This window comes from Erythrolamprus reginae, chromosome 2 (genome assembly GCF_031021105.1).
Source record: "Erythrolamprus reginae isolate rEryReg1 chromosome 2, rEryReg1.hap1, whole genome shotgun sequence".
Classification (NCBI taxonomy): Eukaryota; Metazoa; Chordata; class Lepidosauria; order Squamata; family Dipsadidae; genus Erythrolamprus; species Erythrolamprus reginae.
In genome coordinates this window covers 281,746,709-281,768,884 of record NC_091951.1, presented here as the reverse complement: position 1 = coordinate 281,768,884, position 22,176 = coordinate 281,746,709, and the positions used below count along the sequence as shown (strand labels likewise).

The window sequence follows — 22,176 nt, the reverse complement described above, 5'->3', positions numbered from 1 at the left end:
ACAGCAAAGCCCACAGGAAAGATAGATAAATAGATGGAGGGAGGGAGGGAGAGAGAGAGAGAAAGAGAGACTCTGCCAGTCCCATGATCCTTAGAGAGAACACATCTGATTGGCTGGCAGTTGCTCCCTCCTCCCCCCAGCTGGGATCTCCTTTTCAGACCAAGCCCTAGGACAGTGATGGTGAACCATTTTTTCCTTGGTACTGAAAGAGCATGGGTCTACACTATCGTGCATGTGCGAGTGCCCACACCCATAATTCAATGTCTGGGGGGGGGGCAAAAACAGCTTCGCATGCCGCCCGGAGGCCTTCTGGAGTCCGGAAACAGCCTGTTTGCCAACTTCCGGTGGGCCCAGTAGGCTCGTGTTTTGCCCTCCCCAGGCTCCAGAGGCTTCCCTGGAGCCAGGGGAGGACAGAAACGCCCTATCCCATCCCCCCGGAGGCTCTCTGGAAGCCAAAAATGCGAGGCAAAAATCAGCTTGCCAACACACATATGCACATTGGAGCTGAGTTAGGGCAGTGGCTTGCGTGCCAGCTGATATGGCTCCGTGTGCCACCTGTGGCACCCGTGCCATAGGTTTGCTATCACTGCCCTAGGAAATGAACTTTAACAAAGACAATAGTAAGTAAATGAAACACACATGTTTCATCACACATATATAAGAAGAATTCATGGGCTTTCAAAAATTCAGTTAATAGCTCATTTTCAAATTGCCCCCATTAAAAACCAAATTGCCTGCCTGTGAGGCATAGGCCAGTGGTGGGTTGCTACCAGTTCATGGGAGCCAGTAGAAGTGGCGGCAGGAGGCTACCATCCATCTGGGTGTCATCAAAAACACTCTGCGCATGCACAGAAGCATTGTATATGAGCACAAACATTTTGTGCGCATATAGAATGCTTCTGTGCATGCGTAGAGCGCATTCCCAAATTGGTAGTAAAGGTAAGTGAAACCCACTACAGACATGGGAGCCACTGATCCATTGGGAAAACATTTCAGTGAACTTGGCTACAGCTTGGTTACAGCTCTCCACAAAAAAGCAAATCCCATTGCATAATGCAGAAATCCTGCAGAACCCATGATTGCATCAAAATGTATCATAAATATATTGTGCATGCAATTCATGACTGAATTCCGAGAATTGGAAGAATTCTGTGAGTTGAAGTCTACATGTGTCAAAGTTGTCAAGGTTGGAAACTCCTGCTTTAAGCTATGGAGAAATCTGATAATTGCTGTGACATTTTCAAGGGATTGGATTGAATTATTGATTATTATTTTCAATTTTCTGGCTTAAATATTTTTATTTAAGAGGAACTAGAATATCTTCTCAGAACGTTTTTATTTTATCACTCAAAATTAGAGCAAACATTCTACCCATTATTCATTGTTTTGTCACCAAATTTGGGGCAGAATCTTGGGACTACAAAAAGAATCAATAATTTGAATATTTATTTTTTAAATGTTTATACTATACTTACGCTTATGAGAGAAAGGACAAGGGTCCCAAATAACCTCATAGTTTTTTTCATTTCCCAAAGGCAACATTCTCACTGTTATATAATGGTTATTTGCTATTGTATTTGCGGAAATAAAACACACAATAAAAATATGATGGCAGCAGGTAGACTAACAATAGGCTTAAAATAAAAATATTAAAATTGCTTCTTTCAATTAACCCCGTAATAGAGAATGTGAGCAGAAACTATGTTTTCTTTATTAGACCTTATAGTGATCTGAACAATATCTTTTGGATATTGTTACTTTCAACCGGTTCTGTATTTTAAAACGTTTAAATTCATTTAGGTTAATTGCATAGCTTATTTATGTGGTTTGCCCTTGTTTGTCTGTCTTTGTAAAGGCAACATGCAATGGCTATCGCTTAACTTTCAGTGTGGAGTTTTTAAAACGGGACAATGAAGGAGTTTGCGTTTTCTGGTTGGGAGAGTCTGAATAATATCTTAAGCCTGGATAAGCAGATACAGTAGTCTGAACCAGAAAAAAAGTCAGGCAAAAGCCTTTATGGTCTGGCAACATCACAAAATCAAAAGTGGAAATGAAAAAAAATAGCAGCAGAGGCTCAGGCGGTTTTTAAAAGGTTACCAGGTCTGAAAGAACACAGTAGTTTTTTTCTTTGTGGCTGCTGAATTCCTTATTTTTTCTGAGTCATTTAGTTAATAAATTATTCGTCTAAAATTTCACTGTAGTTAAAATGCTAGTTCAGATACTGATATAAAGAAGACATTTTGTGGATGAAAAACAGCTTTAAGATAAGAATTTTCAGCAACATTTTTCCAAAAGACAAATCTTGTGGCAAATACTCTTATGCACATTTCAGTAAATCTTGTTTTTTAACAAATGCATGTGAGTAGGAGTGGGGAAATGGTAAATAAATATTTTCAAAAGTCTGGCAACTTTTGATAATCTTTTCATTTTTCTCTTCGTGGGACAGAGGAAAACCCCAGTTGCAATGGACCAACTTTGACCCCTTAGAATTCTTAGAAGAGCTGAAGAAGTTTAATTCCCAAGTAGATACCTGGGAGGAGATGCTGAATAAGGCAGAGGTTGGCCATGGGTATATGGATCGACCTTGCTTAAACCCTGATGACCCCGACTGTCCTATAACTGCCCCCAACAAAAATTCAACCAAAGTAAGTTGATCCTTCCTTTTTCAGCCAAATGAGAAAAAAAGTGTATTGAAAAAGCAGATTGTAATTCCACATCCTAAAATCATTGTTAACAATATGATGCAGGTTCAGGATAGCAGTATTTGAGCAAGATGCAAGATACAGCCTTAAGTTCAGAATTGATAAAATGATGGTTTGTTACACTGACTTGAATTGTTTTGCTAACAGAAAAAAAATAAGGCAATCATAAGGAAAGTGTAACCATTTGTACGGCTTACTTAGCAGGAACTCAAGACCAAGAGTCCTAATTGAGCAAACAAACTTCAAGGATTTAAGAACAAACAATAGCTTTGAAATGAACTTCAAAATAGTATTATACAGTGAACCCTCGATCATCGCGAGGGTTCCGTTCCAGGACCCCAAGCGATGATCGATTTTTCGCGAAGTAGCGGTGCGGAAGTAAAAACACCATCTGCGCATGTGCAGATGGTGTTTTTACTTCCACCGCCGCCCGCAGCGCGTTGCTGGGGAGCGCGTGCGCGTTGCTGGGGCCGCTCCCCAGCTGGGGAGCGGATCTGGGGTTTCCCCAAGCGCGCGCGAGTTGCTGGGGCCGCTTCCCAGCTGGGGAGCGGATCTGGGGTTTCTCCAAGCGCGCGCGCGTTGCTGGGGCCGCTTCCCAGCTGGGGAGCGGAGCCGGGGTTTCCCCAAGCGCGCGCGCGTTGCTGGGGCTGCTCCCCAGCTGGGGAGCGGATCTGGGGTTTCTCCAAGCGCGCGCGCGTTGCTGGGGCCGCTTCCCAGCTGGGGAGCGGCCCCAGCAACGCGCGCGCGCTTGGAGAAACCCCGGCTCCGCTCCCCAGCTGGGAAGCGGCCCCAGCAACGCGCGCGCGCTTGGGGAAACCCCAGATCCGCTCCCCAGCTGGGGAGCGGCCCCAGCAACGCGCGCGCGCTTGGAGAAACCCCGGCTCCGCTCCCCAGCTGGGGAGCGGCCCCAGCAACGCGCGCGCGCGCTTGGGGAAACCCCAGCTCCGCTCCCCAGCTGGGCAGCGGAGCTGGAGTGTCCCCGCGCGTGCCGCCCGCCCGCCCACGCCGTTGCTCGCGCCGCCGCTGGGGTCTTACGGGGCAAGAGGGGAAAGACCCAGGGAAGCCGCCCAGCTTCCCAGCTGGGGAACTCCACCATCTACGCACACATGCGCAGATGGTGGAGTTTACTTCTGGGTTTAAAACTCGCGAAATAGCCCTTTCGCGATGCTTGAGGACGCGAAACTCGAGGGTTCACTGTATTCTAAATTTTGAACTGCAGAGAAAGGGATATTGGAATATTAATGCAGTTAGATTTGCAAAGCCACTAAACACTCATCATCATTAAATGATACATGTAACTGAACAAATTGCTACCAATTAGGTTCTACATACAAATAGCAATAACAATAGCACCAAGATTTATATATCACTTCACAGTGCTTTACAGCCCTCTAAGCTGTTTACAGTGTCATCTTATTGCCCCCAACATCTGGGTCCTCATGTTGTAGTATCAAATAATGGAAACTTTTGTAGTTAATTTTATAATTTTCAAAAAGAGCATCTTTTTAATTTCAGGATACAAATACTAATATCTGAAATTGGCATACTTGCATTTTATTTGAGGTCATTTAAACCTTATTCTGGCTTTTAAAATTCCTCCAAACATTGAAATTGAGGGAGGCTGAAGTATTGAGGGGTGTTGCTTTAGAATACCAAGCACTGGTTTTTTAAAATTCATTTTCTAAAAATTGTTTATGATATGATTCTATTGTTGTTGTTGTAGGCCACCTAGAATTATTGCATATAAGATGAGCAGCTATATTTTCTTAATAAAACAAATATGTATTCTACCATCTAGATTTATATTATGAGAAATTAGACACTCAAATTGAAGTACAGGCCCTTTTTCTTTGCTGAAATATTTAGTGGACTATGCTATAGTTATTTCTAAAGATGGGTATACTGTATTATTTATCTTTGTAAAAACTTTATTGTCAAAGCAAAATAGAAAAATTCAAAATGTCCATAGTTTGGAGTTAGTGGTAGAGAGGACGTAGACAGGATACGAGTGACTTCTCTAAAGATTTTACTGTGTTGCTGGGATGAAATTTCCTTTTCTGTCTCTTGTTTCTCTGTATTTGTTGTTGTTATTGCTGTCACTTAATAAGTTTTCCAGGGACAACACATGACAGCTGAACTTTATTTGCTACCTAAGCTAGAAAAATAAATGGCTTCCTTTCATGCAGACTGCAGTTACCCCAAATAATCATGATGTTTTGCCACATGAATCAAAAAATCCCTCAAATACTGCATCCTTGGCAATAAAAAGTACAAGAATAGACTAAATCAGTATTTGCTAGTTTTTCATGACAACCAAAATCTAGTACCTAAGGCAGCTAGCTACTTCTTTCCACTTAGAGGTAAAACCACAAGGAAAAAGATAAAAATGTCAGCTACCAACCTGAGAGAAAAGTCAAAGCTACATCTGCCAGAATCAATCCTGGTAGCATTAAAATACTTCCACGGAGAACATTCTTGCTCTTTCCCCACCCCATTCAGAGTTTGCAACCAGAGTAGGATTTGCAGGATTTACCTTCAGGGGGTGTCTAAAGTGGTATATCAGTGATCCTCCAAAAATGTGAACTTTCCTGTCTTTGATTCTGTAACACCTTTTTGTTTTAAAAAATATTTTCAGCCTCTTGATGTCGCCCTTGCTTTAAGCGGTGGATGCTACGGGCTGTCAAAGAAATACATGCATTGGCAAGAAGAACTGATAATTGGTGGCACTGTTAAAAATGATACTGGGAAACTTGTCAGGTAAGCACTCATAATCCAGTAATCAGTGAAGGGCTACAAAAAGTTTTACTACCACACTGTGGGCGTGGCTTATTTTATGAGTGTGGCTTGCTGGCCATGTGACCAGGTGGGAGTGGCTTGACGATCATGTGACTGGGAGGGGTCTTAAAGATTATGTGACTGGCTTAAAGGTGGCCAACTTGACGTAACTCACGTCAAGGGTTCGGTTTCGGGGTGCCTGGCCTCTCGCCTCAAAGAGATACAATTTCCCTACCTATTTACTATTACTGAACATCCAAAATATACTATTTAATTCTATGTCTATATGCCATATGTGTACACACATATTACATACAGGCACACAAAAATATACTTTATGTACTATATAAACTGTATGTGTATATATACACACACATGCACGCACAGCTCTTCTAAAATTATACACATTCAACCTCATTTACTGCTATAGGAAAAAAAATCCAATTTTTTTTTACCGGTACTGCGTACCTGACCATACCCATAGGAGCCCATCACTGCCGGTAATTCTTGCCTGGGACATCCTGATTTGGGTCTGCACATTCTCTAGGCTGCACTATGGTTTGGACAGTTTTGGTTTAGACTCCTGGTTCCCAATGTGGGACCCACTCCCCGCAGGGGGGCAATTGGAACCCTGTTTAAACCAAGTTCATGGTCTTTTTAGGCTTCCTCCCCATGAGTAGGAGTTCACTTTTTGAATATGTCGGGGGGGGGCATAAGGATTTTACAGATGCTTAGGTGTGGCATGGGCAAAAAAAGGTTGGGAACCACTGTTTTTGATTCTTGTATCAACCTAGCCCAGTGATGATGGCTAATCTTTGTGTTGTTGCGTGCCGAAAGCGCGCGTATGTCTGTGCACCCATAATGCAATGCACTTGCAAACCCTCCCAATGCCCCACACGTGCACATGCAACTCCCGCGCCCCCTGCGCATGTGGGCGGGGGAGTTCACTTTAAGACTTCCATTTTCTTCAGATTGTTTGCCAACCAAAGCATTGTTGTGAACCGCTCCAAGACTTTAGAGAGGGGCAGCATACAAATCTAATAAATTATTATTATTATTATTATTATTATTATTATTATTATTATATTATTATTATTATTATTATCATCATCCTCATCATCTCTTCTTTAGGGCTTTTTACTTTGTGAATGGTGTCTTATTTAATTTATACAGCGAGATTGGACATCAGAATACTGAATCAGATCAGCCCTTTTAGAGAGAAACTGGGTGGTAGCTCATAGACTTTCTATATTCCAGGGTCTCTTCATCAGTCTTATATTTCCTTATGATGAAATCAGCTCCATTTAGCCAGATATAAGAAGGTAGAGGTTTTATAACGGGAATGTCTGACCTTGACAACTTTAAGACCTGCAGACTTTAACTACCAAAATTTTCCAGTTTCTGGGTGTTGAAGTCTACAGGCCTTAAAGTTGCCAGGCTTGAAAACACACACAGACACACACACACACACACACACACACACACACACACACACACAGAGTTTATAACTTAGATTTTCCCCTCCAATTTAAACAATGCCATAAATGGTTCTTAGTCAAATAAAATGTATTAAAAAAAATATTGGAAAAAATGGCTTTCTGCTCAGTTCAACCATTAATCACTCTGCTCTTCTGCTGCCCGTAAGAATAGCCCTTCAAAAAAATCCAGCAAAGATAATTCCCATTCCATAAGTGAAGATTGTGCATCTGGTGACAATGTGCAGTGAAACTAGGTTTTCTTTTTGGAGAGGTGGGGGAGGGTTTTTTTGGTTGTCCCTTTCTCCTTCTAAACCCCTAATTCTGTCTTGCAGTGCTCACGCTCTACAGACCATGTTTCAGCTAATGACTCCAAAGCAAATGTATGAGCACTTCAAGGGTTATGACTACGTTTCGCACATCAACTGGAATGAGGACAAGGCAGCTGCGATCCTGGAAGCATGGCAGAGGATGTATGTTGAGGTAAAATGGACATTCAATTGGAGAGCGATTTCTTTCTTTCATTGTAAACCCTACTAGGTCTGGCTGCAGTCGCTCAGGGATGTCCCTTGAGGTAGTGAATCTTGTTAGGATTGGCATACTCTTCCATTTTGGTCAGTCTTCTATCCAAGCTAGAAACGAGATACTACTATGTGTTGGAACTCAACCCCTGTCATTCCCAGCTGGAAAGAAAAGAGGCAAGTGGAAATCCAACATTCTGGGAGATTGTACTTAGGACTGACTGACTAAGAACTTGGAAGAAGAAGAAGAGGAGGAGGAGGAAGAGAAGAAGAAGAAGAACAGGAGGAAGAGGAAGAAGAAGAAGAAGAGAAGGAGGAGGAAGAGGAGAAGAAGATGATTTAGAAAATATGCCACCCCGCAGCAAGATTTGATGAATCTTGATAAATCTGTTGGTATTTGATAAATATAAAATACATATGGAAACAGAATTTTATAAAATATGGGGAAACAGGTACAATTGATTGGAATACAAAAGTAAATTTAGGTAGATAGATTTGGACAGAATGATAAAAGATAAATGCAAAATATAAAATTGGATAATTTTGTTGGGAAAATGAAAGAGAAATGTGCTTTTGTAAGAATGCATAGAGTTTAAAGCTCATTGTCTTGAGCTGCCAATCTGACTCTGGGCTGCCAAAGCGAAAAAGTGAGCATTTGGTGAGGATGATTCTTCTGCCCCCCCCCTCTCACCAAAGGTGTCTGGAAAACATTAGCCCGCCACAGAATCTGTTTACAGCTGCAGTCCCCTTGGTGAGGCCATGTGACATTATCTGGCCTTTGTTTCCCAGGCATTGACCTTTGCTGAGCTGCTTGTGACCTCTTTGAAGTGTCCAGCCAATGAAAAAAGAGAGGGCTCCTCTTAAGAATTTGTTGTTTTTAGATTGGGTGTAACAACAAGTCAGTTGTAGGCTTCTAGATGGAATGCAGAAAAGGGTGCAGGAGGGGCCGAGTGAGCTGTGAGCCTTCTTCAGTTTCACTATTTTAAATAAATGGCCATTTCCCTCTCTTTCAAAGGTGTACCTTCTCATTTGATCTGTAGCAGCCTGCTGTGGCTCTGCATTGAGTATGGCAATTATGTTAACAAAGGGTCAAGGATTCAATGCAATTCAATTCAATTTATTAGATTTGTATGCCGCCCCTCTCCGAAGATTCAGGGCGGCTCACAACGATGATAAAAACAATATTATAGTGAAACAAATCTAATATTAAAAAGAAATATATAAAAGCCCATCATATTAAAAACCAGACAACACACACATACCAAACATAAAATATGAAGAGCCTGGGGGAAATATGTCTCAAGTCCCCCATGCCTGGTGGTAAAGGTGGGTCTTGAGTAGTTTACGAAAGACAAGGGTGGGAGCAGTTATAATCTCTGGGGGGACTTGATTCCAGAGGGCCAGGGCCACCACAGAGAAAGCTCTTCCCCTGGGGTCCGCCAGACGACATTGTTTAGTCGACGGCACCCGGAGAAGGCCAACTCTGTGGGACCTTATCGGTTGCTGGGATTCGTGCGGTAGCAGGCGGTTCCGGAGGTACTCTGGTCCAATGCCATGTAGGGCTTTAAAGGTCATAACCAACACTTTGAATTGTGACCGGAAACTGATCGGCAGCCAATGCAGGCCACGGAGTGTTGTAGAAACGTGGGGAAATCTAGGAAGCCCCACAATGGCTCTCGCGGCCGCGTTCTGCACGATCTGAAGGATGCAACTGTGGTGTTTGTAGATGAGAGCGCCTGTGTGTGAGTGAGAAGGGAGAGGGACAGATAAAGCGAGGACAGAAAGCTGCTCCAGAAATACAGATAGTCCTCGAGTTACAACTACAATTAGGCCCAACATTTGCTAAGTGAGTTTGCCCCACGTTACGACTTTTCTTGCCACAGTTGTTAAGTGAATCATGGCATTTGCTGAGTTAGTAACATGGTTGTGAAGTGAATCTGCATTCCCCATTGACTTTGCTTGCCAAAATGGGATCATGTGACCCCATGGGACACTGCAACCGTCATAAATATGAGTCAACTGCCAAGAGTCTGAATTTTGATTGTGGGATGCTGCAGTGGTTGTGAGTATGGAAAATGGTCCTTAAGTCGGTTTTTTCAGCGCTGTTGTAAGTTTGAACGGTCACTAAATGAACTGTTGTAAGTCGAGGACCACCTGTATGTCGTGTTGACTTCCTTTCTGTAATTTTATATATACAGTGATACCTTGTTTTATAAACTTAATTGGTTCCGGGATGAGGTTCTTAAGGTGAAAAGTTTGTAAGACAAAACAATGTTTCTCATAGGAATCAATGGAAAAGCGATTAATGCGTGCAAGCCCAAAATTCACCCCTTTTGCCAGCCTAAGCACCCATTTTTGTGCTGCTGTGATTCCTCTGAGGCTCCCCTCCATGGGAAACCCCACCTCCGGACTTCCGTGTTTTTGCGATGCTGCGATTTCACTGAGGCTCCTCTCACTGGGAAACCCCACCTCCGGACTTCCATTGCCAGCGAAGCGCCCATTTTTGCGCTGCTGTGATTCCCCTGCTGTGATTGCCCTGCAGCATCACAAAAACATGGAAGTCCGGAGGTGGGGCTTCCCATGGAGGGGAGTCTCAGGGGAATCCCAGCAGCACAAAAACGGGTGCTTCGCTGGCAACGGAAGTCCGGAGGCGGGGCATCCCAGCTGCAGCGGTGGGTTTGTAAGGTGAAAATAGTTTGTAAGAAGAGGCAAAAAAATCTTAAATCCCAGGTTTGTATCTCGAAAAGTTTGTATGACGAGGCGTTTGTAAGACGAGGCATCACTGCATATTTATTTATTTATTGGATTTATATGCCTCCCCTCTCCGAGGAATTACAACTCCTGTCTTGTTTTCAAAGGTTGCTCATCAAAGTCTTGCGCAAAACTCTACTCAGAAGGTACTTTCCTTTACGACGACGACTCTGGAGGACATCCTAAAGTCTTTTTCTGACGTCAGCGTCATCCGAGTTGCTAGCGGCTATCTGTTAATGGTAAATATAGGTTTAATAGTCATTTAATACTTCCTCTGTTTTCTTCAAGTTCAGGCCAGCCAGATCTGGAAAGGTGGCCAGGCTGGAGAAATCTGTAATTCATGACATACCACTGCATGAGTCTTTTATTTTAAGCTGTCATACAAATCATCCTTACAATGTTTTTAACAGCCTTAAAATCTGCATTTTTATGCCACTTGCTCACTTATGTCTCCGGTCCATGGAAGATCTGCAGCTCATTAGCGTTAGCACAAAGTTGGCTTGGGATGGGGCCACGGGGTTGTTCTTTGTGGTTTCCTCTTAAATTGTTACAGAGCCGGAGAGATGTCTGTTTGAGATGTGTGGAGGTGGGATTCAGGCCTAATGACAGGATCAGACAAGCAAAGCCATTGCTCTATCTCACTGCTGAGTTGTGCCTTCCGATATCTGTGTTCCATTAAAGTTTATATTTTGTTGTTGAAATTTTTGGTCAGGAAAAGGAAACATAAAACTGGCTTTCTCTAATGTCAGGCCTCGTTTGGAGGGGGAAAAAATGTTCTTTTGTTCTGCTTGCAGCTTGCCTACGCCTGCTTAACCATGCTGAGGTGGGACTGCGCTAAATCCCAGGGTGCTGTGGGTCTGGCGGGAGTCTTGCTGGTTGCGCTCTCGGTAGCTGCCGGATTGGGACTGTGTTCCTTGATTGGGATTTCCTTTAACGCTGCCACAACTCAGGTATTGAAACAAACCGTTTGCAAGATGATAGGAGTGCAGGGTCTTCTATTGAGGGCTGTGTATTCATGGGGGAGGAGGATGGACTTGAATTAATATGTTTACCTAAAAGCAGTCATAGCTGTGTTTATTTAAACCCAGGAGATTTCTGAATATGGCATATGGTTCTATGGGATGTATATTTGCATTTCACACATGCACAACAAAATTGCAGATTTTGGCACGGCATGTCAGAGGAAACCAGGGACAAAAAGGGCTTTATAATTTTCACTGAAATTTTTGAAAGGAACTCGTCGTTCACTGCAGAGTAAAGAGGGAAAGGCTGAATATTCGAGACCTGCGCTGAAATTTTCAGTGACCCGGGGAATTCAAATTGTCCTTGAATAAGCCCTGTTTCCAAAGGCAGGATGTGCAAACATATGTGCTGTGAAAATGCATACCGTGACCCCATTGGCTAAAATCTTTTCTCCAGGAAATTATTATAATGTCTGGGTAATCGACAGATTGATAGTCTACGATTATTAGATTAATACTAAACTTAGTAATTAAAGTCCTAAACAAGGACCTATTAATTATTAAGTTAAGGTCTAAGAATGTAGGTAGCATTAAGCCAGGTGGGTAGAGGATGATGATGATGATGATGATGATGAGTAGTGGTAGTAGTAGTAGTAGTAGTAGTAGTAGTAGTAGTAGTAGTAGTAAAATTAGTATGTTCGGGATTGAAAAATTGAATGTTTCCAGATATTGAGCAAGTGCTTTAGGTATTATTGTTAGGGTTCCAATCACAATTGGTATAACAATTGATTTCCCCCCCCATAAGATTCAACTGCAATCTGGTATTTTGATTTTTTTATCCAATTATTTTTATCCAATTATCCAATTATTGTTGTTGGCTGTCTCCTTTTATGCAGGTTTTACCCTTTCTTGCTCTTGGAGTTGGGGTCGATGATGTCTTTCTTCTGGCACATGCATTTAGTGAAACTGGGCAGAATAAGAGAATTCCATTTGAGGTAAATGCAGATATTTCTTACATTTCATTAAGCATTCAACACGCTCACTACATCTATATTTAGTTTTTCAATTAGCAGCTGACAACATACATAATTTTTTATGTTGCTCCAGTTTATTTATTTTAAAACTATTTAGAGTAAACTAATAGCAATATAAATGACCAGATGGTCAAATGGCATTCCCAATTTTCTCAAACTTTTTTGACAAAAACCAGTAACTCAGTTTGGCATTATCTGCGTGCGTGCGTCTGTCTGTCTGTCTGTCTGTCTGTCTGTCTGTCTGTCTGTCTGTCTGTCTATCTAATCTGCTTAATGCCTTCCCCTGCAGAAGAATCTGGAAATATTACGATTATTATGTTATTTTAGAGGAATGAAATGCTGATTATGGATTATATTTTGTTGTCAGTTTGTGATTATTTGCAAAAGTAGACATTATTCAGTTATTTGGATAAATTGAATTGAAATCTCAATCATTCTCCCAAGTTTTTTGAGAACTGACATTCTATTTTGCATTCTGAAATCAGGCCACTTTTTCTATAGTCTATTTTGGAAATTAAAAAGAAATTTGTTTGTAGTAACTCTCCTAGTTTTCCATTTGTATTGTACATTGGAATGGTATACAGTGGTATCTCTACCTAAGTACACCTCTACTTATGAACTTTTCTAGATAAGAACCAGGTGTTCAAGATTTTTTTGCCTCTTCTCAAGAACCATTTTCCACTTACAAACCCCGAGCCTCCGAAACTGTAACCGGAAAAGGCAGGGAAAAGCCTCCATAGGGCCTCTCTCCTGGGAGGAAGCAGGGCCAGAAAAGGTGGGGGGAAGCCTCTGTAGGGCCTCTCTAGGAATCTCCTCGGAGAAAACAGGGCCGGAAAAGGCGGGGAGAAGCCTCCATGGGACCTCTCTAGGAATCTCCTGGAAGGAAACAGGGCCTCCACCCTCCCTGTGGTTTTCCCAATCACACACATTATTTGCTTTTACATTGATTCCTATGGGAAAAATTGCTTCTTCTTAAAAACTTTTCTACTTAAGAACCTGGTCATGGAACAAATTCAGTTTGTAAGTAGAGGTACCACTGTACTATTAAAACTCTCATTTCTATAACCTTTAACTGGGCAAAACAGTGTGACTTTTGGGCTAGCCACTCTTTCTCAACTCAATCCACCTCACATGATTGTCATTGTGAGGAAAATAGGAAGAGGATGGAACATTATGAACATTATAAGTAACTCCTGCCTTGAGTTACTTATAAAGTAATAAAGGTGAGAATAAAAAATTAAAAACAAAAATAAAAATTTAAACCAAGATATTTCCAATGGACTGACTTACAGAATGTGTCCAAAATCTGTGACTCACGGTTCCTATGAAATTGAAATTTGACAAATTTTATCAAACAGTTTATGACATAAAAATTATGACTGCTGCCCATATGTCCACGCACCAAAAAAAAGCCCAACCCCCCCAAAACAAAAGCCCCTTTGCTGATCATTAAAAATGACTAGTTCTCTTCTGCCAAACTTGTGGGACACAGAGTATACACAAGGTTGCTGCTAAATAGCTAATTTTGGCCTTAAGCTGTGATGTTCTTATGGTTATTTTTGTTATACAGTGTTCCCTCGCTTTTCGCGGGGGATGCGTTCCGAGACTGCCCGCGAAAGTTGAATTTCCGAAGTAGAGATGCGGAAGTAAATACACTATTTTTGGCTATGAACAGTATCACAAACCTTCCCTTAACACTTTAAACCCCTAAATTGCAATTTTCCATTCCCTTAGCAACCATTTAGATTATTACTCACCATGTTTATTTATTAAATTTTACTAAAAAAAAAATTTATTAAAGGCAGATGAAAGTTTGGCGATGACATATGACATCATTGGGTGGGAAAAACCGTGGTATAGGGAAAAAACCCGCAAAGTATTTTTTAATTAATATTTTTGAAAAACCGTGGTATAGACTTTCTGCAAAGTTCGAACCCGCGAAAATCGATGGAACACTGTATTTGTTTTTATTTGTTTTGAACCATCCAGCATCTTTAACTAGATTAGCCAGTAAATTCTGTTCAATATCTATTTCTCTACTACACTGTAATTTTATAGATTACATACTACATAATTGCAAATTAATTCCATATATGTCTACATGTTTCAGGATAGAACAGGGGAATGTCTGAAACGCACAGGTGCAAGTGTGGCCCTTACATCTATCAGCAATGTTACTGCATTCTTTATGGCTGCTTTAATTCCCATTCCAGCTCTACGGGCATTTTCACTCCAAGTAAGTGAAATTAAATGACATTTAATTTATTATTTCTCAATACAGTCCAGAGATGAAACTCTTCACATTCAACACAACTTGGAGAGGGGCGGCATACAAATCTAAGTAATAAATAAATAAATAATAAATAAAATAAACTGTGGAGGTCTGGTGGAGAAAGCTGGCCAAGGGCATAGTGTTTGAATTGGGAGAGATGCACAAATTCCCAATTAGGGAATGGTTCTGCAGGGAACATGAAGTGATATGTTGACAAGAGGGTCTGCACTGACATTCTTATCAGAAGCATATAAGTAAGAGCAATTCCCCCTAGTCCAGCAATTCCCAAGCTTTTTTTGGCCATGCCCCACCTAAGCATCTCTAAAATCCTGACCCCCCCCCCCAACAAGGGTGGGTTCCACCTTCACCACTGGTTTACATTTTGCATGCCCATGCTACACTCACAAACGTGTGTGTGTGTCCCCTTGTGCAATTTTGTTTCCGTGCATGCTTAGTAGCAGGATTCAGCCCAAAACACAGCAGAGGAGCTGATCAGCTGTGCTTGGGGGAAAGAAATAAAGGTCAGTATTGACCCAGAGGCAGGTGTGAGGGCCCTTTTTCAAGCCACAGAAGTGGAGGGTGGGGGGTGGGGGGGGTCACAAAAAATTTCAAAAATAGATGATAGCACCCATGGCATCAACCATGACATCACCAGCGGGTCACTACCGGTTCGGGAGGAATCCACCCGGCCCCATAACATATAGTCCACAGAGAGGAGCGGCATACAAGTCCAATCAATCAACCAATCAATAGATAAATAATCTTAGTACTTAAAAAGTGAACTATTCACGTGGAAGAAGCCTAAAAGGCCATTAACTTGGTTTCAGAGGGCATTAGTTGGGGAAAACTATTACCGAACATGCTTAATTTTAGATGTGCTTCTTTTAATGAGTATGGTTGACTTGAAACTGCAGTTATCTTCTTGTGTGATTTTTGAATCTTATGTTTTAAAATGTGAAATATTTACTAATTCTCCCCCCCCCCCCGCCACAAAAAATAAATAAATCTCTGATACAGAGTAGAGAAACTGGGTGGAACATGAACATGTTAACTTTTTGCTGTGTGGTAGCCATGTGGCTGTGAATTCTTGGAATTATATGCTGGACTAAAAATGAAATAGTATGATTTAATGGAATGCAAATTGGAACTTGTAGAATTATTGTTATAATGCAAATGACAGGCAAAGTAGGGCAAGAAGACATTATATTTTGATAAATTCTCTAAAAGTGGTATTGTGTATGTAGCCTGCATGACAAATTCAGAGGCACAATTCACATCTCTAAGTGAAAGACTTTTGTGCATCATATATACTTTTATACTGAAGTTAGCCTGATTCTTTTCCCCTCTTTATTAAAGAGGCTTGGTTTTATTAAAATAAAAACCTCTCTGGCAGAATTCCATAGACATACATTAATAGAAAGTGGTGGGTTTTTTTGTTTTCAGCATCTTCTGATTAATTAATTGGAATTTCCAAAAGCTGGAGAAATGCAGCTAATAAAAGCAGAGGAATAATTATTTTAGGAATCTTTGGATTTTGTAGAAAGAGCTACAACATTTATTTGTTTATTTTATTCAATTTCTATAGCCGTCCGTCTCAATCAATGATTCTTGGCATCCAGCCAGAAATTTGTGCCAGATTGTTTATTTCTATATGCTGAGTTATGCTAAATCTCAGGTTTTCTATGTCTCTGTACCAACTGAAAAATGAAATGTTTAATCTGAGTTCTCAATCAAATCTCAGGCTGCTTTTATAAAGATGGAAATTCTATTTAGAATTTCTTGTGGTCTCTAATAATTGTTTAAAAACGCTCTGCTATCTTCTCAGGGATTTTGGTAGTGAAAACCGCACTTATAGCAGATTGCCACCAGTGGTCTATAAAAAGCATTATAATTTCTTTGAAATCTTCCTCCTTTTTCTTCTGCTTTTACTGTTTGATAAACCAGTGTGTGACCAGGTTTGCATTTAAGATTAAAAAATGATTAAAAGAGGGTTTTAAAACATTTTTCATTTTCTTTTTTAAAATAAAATTTCATTTTGTTTCCCCTTTGAGATTGCTAGGTCGCTCATGAGATGGAAAGTAGGGCCAGATCCTCTAATCACCATGTCACTATACTATGTGGCCAGAAGGTGGCAGAGTAGAGGTTATTTTTTGTATTTTGAGATTTTAATCATCAGAAAAACAGCACAGAGTGTTAGAGGATTAGGGGTATGCATCAGATGAGGCCATCTGCAAAGATAAGTGGTGGCAAAATCAACCACTTATCTAAACTAATACCAGAACTCAGGACAGGAAACGGTGTGTGTGAAGACCTTGACGATTTCTATGAAAGGAATGTCAAAACCTCCAGCCTTCCACCTTGAAGGCCTCAGTGATATTTTACCATTAAAAAACAAGTTGAATAACATTACTTACATATTAAAGACATTTTTTTCAACATGTTTATTTATGTCAAAGATACCCACTCAAATATTTGAAAGGGTAGAAAATGATGGAGCTTATGTGTAATGAAGCCCATTTCTGCCCTTTGATCTATGAGTAGGATACAAATCAGTAGTTGCAAATCCAAATTCCTTGAATTAAGGAAACAAGATTTTGATCCAACCATTGAAATGACTTTCTGCTTATTCAAACTGTCTTAACAGGGAAAAGACTGCATCAGAAGGAACTATGTTTTTCTACATTATACAGACAGACTAGTTAGGAAACTCTTGGAAATGTGGTAGCAGTGGATTTTCTAAATTAGGTCTGTCCAAAGACCTTTGAGAGCCATTTAATTATATGATTTAATCGGTTAAATTAACTAGCCAATTAAACATGCATAATATTTTCCCAGGATTTTTAGCTGTGGTTTATTGAACGAGCCAAAAATTTAGCTCATGTTAATACAAATTTTATTTATTTATTTATTTATTATTTAGATTTGTATGCCGCCCCTCTCCGCAGACTCGGGGCGGCTCACAGCAAAATAAAACAATTCATCACAAATCTAAATTGTAGTTTAAAATATTTAAAACCCCATTTGCTAAACAAACATACATTCATAAATTGTATATGCCCAGGGGAGATGTCTCATTTCCCCCATGCCTGACGACAAAGGTGGGTTTTAAGGAGCTTTCGGAAGGCAAGAAGAGTAGGGGCAGTTCTAATCTCTGGGGGGAGTTGGTTCCAGAGGGCCGGGGCCCCCACAGAGAAGGCTCTTCCCCTGGGGCCCGCCAACCGACATTGTTTAGTTGACGGGACCCGGAGAAGGCCCACTCTGTGGGACCTAATCGGTCGTTGGGAGTCGTGCGGCAGAAGGCTGTCTCGGAGATATTCTGGTCCAATGCCATGAAGGGCTTTAAAGGTCATAACCAACACTTTGAATTGTGACCGGAAATTGATCGGCAACCAATGCAGACTGCGGAGTGTTGGTGAAACATGGGCATACCTAAGTAAGCCCATGACTGCTCTTGCAGTTGCATTCTGCATTAGAGTAGACAAGCTCATTCCAATGAACTCCAAATAAAAAAATCTCCTAGATTGTAGTATTGTCTCTATCACTGTCACAAATTGTCTAAAAACATTGGTAGTCCATAGGGAAGTGGGAATGCATTCTGTTCTTCTGCCATAAATTATAATGTTACAGTTAATATGTTAAAATATGTTTGCCCACCTGGCTCTGGATGGGGTACAACAGGTTTCAACTGAAACCTGGCAAGATTGAATAGCTTTGGGTTTTGAAGTCCTCTGGTTGTAGAATGACCTTATAAGATGTATGGTAGTACATTTTATGAGATAGTTGTAATATCTCATGACCTGGTCACCTTCCAGTAGGCTACTGCAATGAACTTTGCATGAGACTGCTATTGAAGAATATTGTGAAACTTCACCTGCTGCAAAATGCAGTAGTGAGAGCAGTTGTATGTGTTTCTATACAAGTTGCATTAGTTATCAACTTGTTCCAACTGGTGGTGTTAACATTTAAAGCCTTTTCGGCATGGGACTAGGTTATTTTTGACATTACCTCTCCCTGATTTCATCTGCTCATCCATTTAGATCCAGCAGATGTTATAGATTCTGTCATCTAGAAAGCTGCCTTTAGCAGGTCCTTGATAGTCGGCCTCCTCTGTGATGGCACCCTCATTACGGAATCTTCTCCCTTCCTGAGGTCAGATTAGCCCAATGCTTCTCAAATAGTGGGGCAGGCCCGCCTGGGCAGAGCAATGGCAGGATGTGCGTGTGCTTTTTTGTGCTGGGCAATGTGCTTTTTTATGCCACAGGGGTAGGATTTTTTTTTGCACCAAACAATAGCACACAGCACAGAGCAGGAGATATGAAGTGCAGATAACAAACCCTTAAGAGACACCATGGAAAAAATATTTAACAGGGATGAAAAGAAAGGAGAAGAGAGAGATGGAGATAATGAGACAAATGTAAGTCTCTCGAAAGTTAAGACGAGGAAATATGACGAGGAAGTGTATGTAGCATTTGGTTTCACTGTGACTACAGGGGGAGACGAGGAAAGACCAGTATGTTTACTGTGTCTAAAAATGTTGGCAGCAGACAGCATGAAGCCAAATAAATTAAGGCATCCCTTAAACACATTGCACCCCAATCACGCTGAGCTTTTTCAGTGAAAATGTGCAGAATATTGCAAACCATCATCCTGGCGGAGAGTTGGGAGCGTGCAAAATATTTTCTTCTTCCAGGGGATGGTGGTGGTAACAGAAAATAATTGAGAAGCACTAGATTAGCTTAATCTATTTTGAGGTTCTGAAGGTCCTTCAAGACTTGGTTGTGTCAGCAGGCCTGAGGATTCCAGGAGACAGTTGAGCTAGTGAGGTATCTCCACTGTTGTTAACATCCCTTCATCTACTTTTTACATTAGCTCAGTTTTTTTATGGTTTTCGATGTTCTAATTAATAATTATAATGATTTTGAAGTATTTATCAATTTTTACCTGTAAGCAGCCAAGAATTGCTTGTTGTATCAGATGGGCAGCTATATAAATTAAGATTGATAAATACAAGAATAAAAAAAAGAATATCCCAAATACACCATTGAAACAGACGTCGTATCCATCTGCGATACTACGCAAATGGCTAGTCTCTCTTGTTCTAATTTCCCCCCTTTTTCCCTTTATCCCTTTATGCTTTCAATCATCCCTTCTCTCACTCTCTCCCCTTCTATCGCCTATGCTATCTCTCTTCTCTTCGTTATTTCCCTTCTTTTTCTTTCTTTTCCCCTTTTTCATTTTTCCTTTTCTCTTTTCCCCTTTGTTTCCTCTTTTTTCAATAATATTAATATAATTATGATGCTACCTGATATGAACGCTAACTACTATGTATTATTGATCCTCCTTTGTCTTTGTTTTTGTCTTATTCTTAATAAAACTCAATAATGATTAATTTAAAAAAAAAGAAAACATCTCTGAAACAATGACCCAACGGGTCTCAGGTTGTCTAGTTATTTACTATAAATGGCAGCTCATATTTTACTCTGCTCTTTGGCAGAGCGATATTGCTCACCCAGGCCACTCTCTTCTCTTCTGGTTCTCCTCGTATTTGTATAAGTAGGGTAGGCTGGGAAAACAAACGTGTGCTCCCATAACTTTCTATGCGTACTTTTCTTCCATATCTTTCTACTGCATATAAGTGACAACTGACACCAGACTTAATTATAATCAGATGAATAGGCTCTGATTTGGCATTTATGACGTAAAAGGATGGGGAGGGGGCTTCCATTGGGATTTTCTCCTTTCTAGAATTAGATTAATTCCATGGTGCTGTGGATAACCTTGTAGTTCGTGATTAAAAATGCATTTAGTTTCATAACCCGTATCTGTTTTCTGTGACTTATATAGACAGATATCCATGAGCTAATAAAATTGTTTTTCTTACATGAACTGATAATATAGAGCCCAGCTTTTGTGGATTTGACATTCTGGATCATAACCAATGTCTTGGCAAAATGCTATCATGTGCATCCTGCTCTCATTTTTCCTTTCTCTTTCTTTGTGTGTGTGTATGCACATACTGTACATTAGTTTTTCTATTTTATAGTTAAAATTGTGATTTCCATCCAAAAGCTGCAGCAGAAAGACAGTTGTTAGCTGATTCCAAGCTTAGCAAAGATCTGACATGTGTATTTTCTCAGGTGTCACTTTTCTCTTGCTTGGTTCATCAGCAGTGATGGGCTGTTGCCCCCACTGGGGGGGGCACAGTGGGGGTAGTATGTTTATGCACTATTTATTGAATACTTAATAGTTTTTTTAATTGTCCTTCCTTCTCTAGTACCTTAGCATGATCCTTAATTACTTTTAAAATAGGAAATAATTAAATAGTATGATTTTACCCATAAATGCTTTAATCATTATCTAGAACTGCACTTTTATAGCAATTAAAGAAAATTGAGCTACTTGCCTAATCTGTTATCCTACTGAACCTTGTGGGTTCAGTACAAAACCTTAAAATGTTACTGTGCTCCTCAACAAATAATGCTGTCTATCATTTGTCATTTTTGTGGTTATTCAAATAATGTAACTTAATCAACTGAAAAAGAGTCCAAGCACCTATTTGAAAACTTAACTTGGTCGGTAAGCCACACCCACCCAGTCTCATGACCTTTAATCCACTCCCTGGTCACATGATTATCTAGCCACTTCCACCTGGTCACATGGCCCACAAGCCACTCCTACCCGGTCGCATGACCATCAAGCCACACCCAGACAATAAGACATGCCCAGAGTGTCGTAGTAAATTTTTTGCAGCCCTTCAGTGTTCATCAGTCATTAAAAATATTCATGTTGAAGTTATTGTGGTATTTTCAGGTGTGTCGAGGATTTGAATACAGCATTTTTTCTTATAAACTCTTCTGAGCCAGATTTATTCACTCAAATCTTAATGTTTTGTCCAGTTTCAGTGGTTGATTGTGCATGTATTTTGCCATGCACAAGGAAAGGAAAGCTAATTTCTTTCTTGTTAGCAGGCTGCTATTTATTTTCTTGTACACATTGGATACTTCTTTTACTTCATACTTTCCCAGCTATGGTGAAATTCAGATGGTCCTTTTGGGTGGTCTTTTTGAAAATGTGGAATTTTCTGCTCTTAAAGCTCTCCACCCTGCCTGTGGTCATTTGAAGACAAAAATTCAGTTTATGAAGATTTCCCGTCTTCCAGGAAATCCTTCATAGCCAAGCAAAGAAAGCAAAGCAATGTAACAAGACTGTTGCTTTTCTTTTCAGTAATGTTTATAGCTGTTTCTCTATATAGAAGTACTATATGAGATGGCTTTAAACCGAAAGTTGCTTTAACTTTGTCCTATTTTTTTCCACTTTCCCTGAGACACTAAAAGATAACAATCAAAGCCTTATTGGTTTTTGAGGGTCAATTTTGGTAATTTAATCCAATTGCTGAGAATATAAGTAAATCAGACCTCAGACTTGCAGATTAATTTTCCCTGTAGTTATACCTTTATTTTGTTCATATTTCTTTGTCACTCATGGAGGTGTGGGTGTGGGTGGGTGGGTGCAGTATGAAGAATCACAGGCTTCATAATCTTAATATATTTTTATCTTTCCACTATTAATTGAATATCTTTCTCAGATTGAACAACTTTGGAGCTATATGATATTATATCCCTTAAATCAGGGGTGGGTAACTATGGCAGCTTTACAACCTGTGGACTTCAATTCCCAGAATTCC

At 40.5% G+C, this 22,176-nt stretch overlaps 1 protein-coding gene across 3 annotated transcripts in view; it reads left to right on the top strand.

The window, feature by feature from the left end:
• The window catches only part of PTCH1 (patched 1), a 129,096-nt gene that overhangs the window by 64,227 nt on the left and 42,693 nt on the right, over positions 1–22,176 (top strand). For 2 of the 3 annotated variants that reach the window (XR_011558325.1, XM_070742789.1), the window contains exons 6-12: positions 2,447–2,645; positions 5,338–5,459; positions 7,288–7,435; positions 10,332–10,463; positions 11,019–11,174; positions 12,083–12,181; positions 14,331–14,456. Coding sequence is in view for 2 of the 3 variants with exons in the window: in XM_070742789.1 (XP_070598890.1) it covers positions 2,447–2,645; positions 5,338–5,459; positions 7,288–7,435; positions 10,332–10,463; positions 11,019–11,174; positions 12,083–12,181; positions 14,331–14,456 (982 nt within the window). In the remaining variant the exon portion in view is untranslated. The remainder of the gene's footprint in view (positions 1–2,446; positions 2,646–5,337; positions 5,460–7,287; positions 7,436–10,331; positions 10,464–11,018; positions 11,175–12,082; positions 12,182–14,330; positions 14,457–22,176) is intronic. The other variant, XM_070742790.1, reaches the window with a different exon arrangement.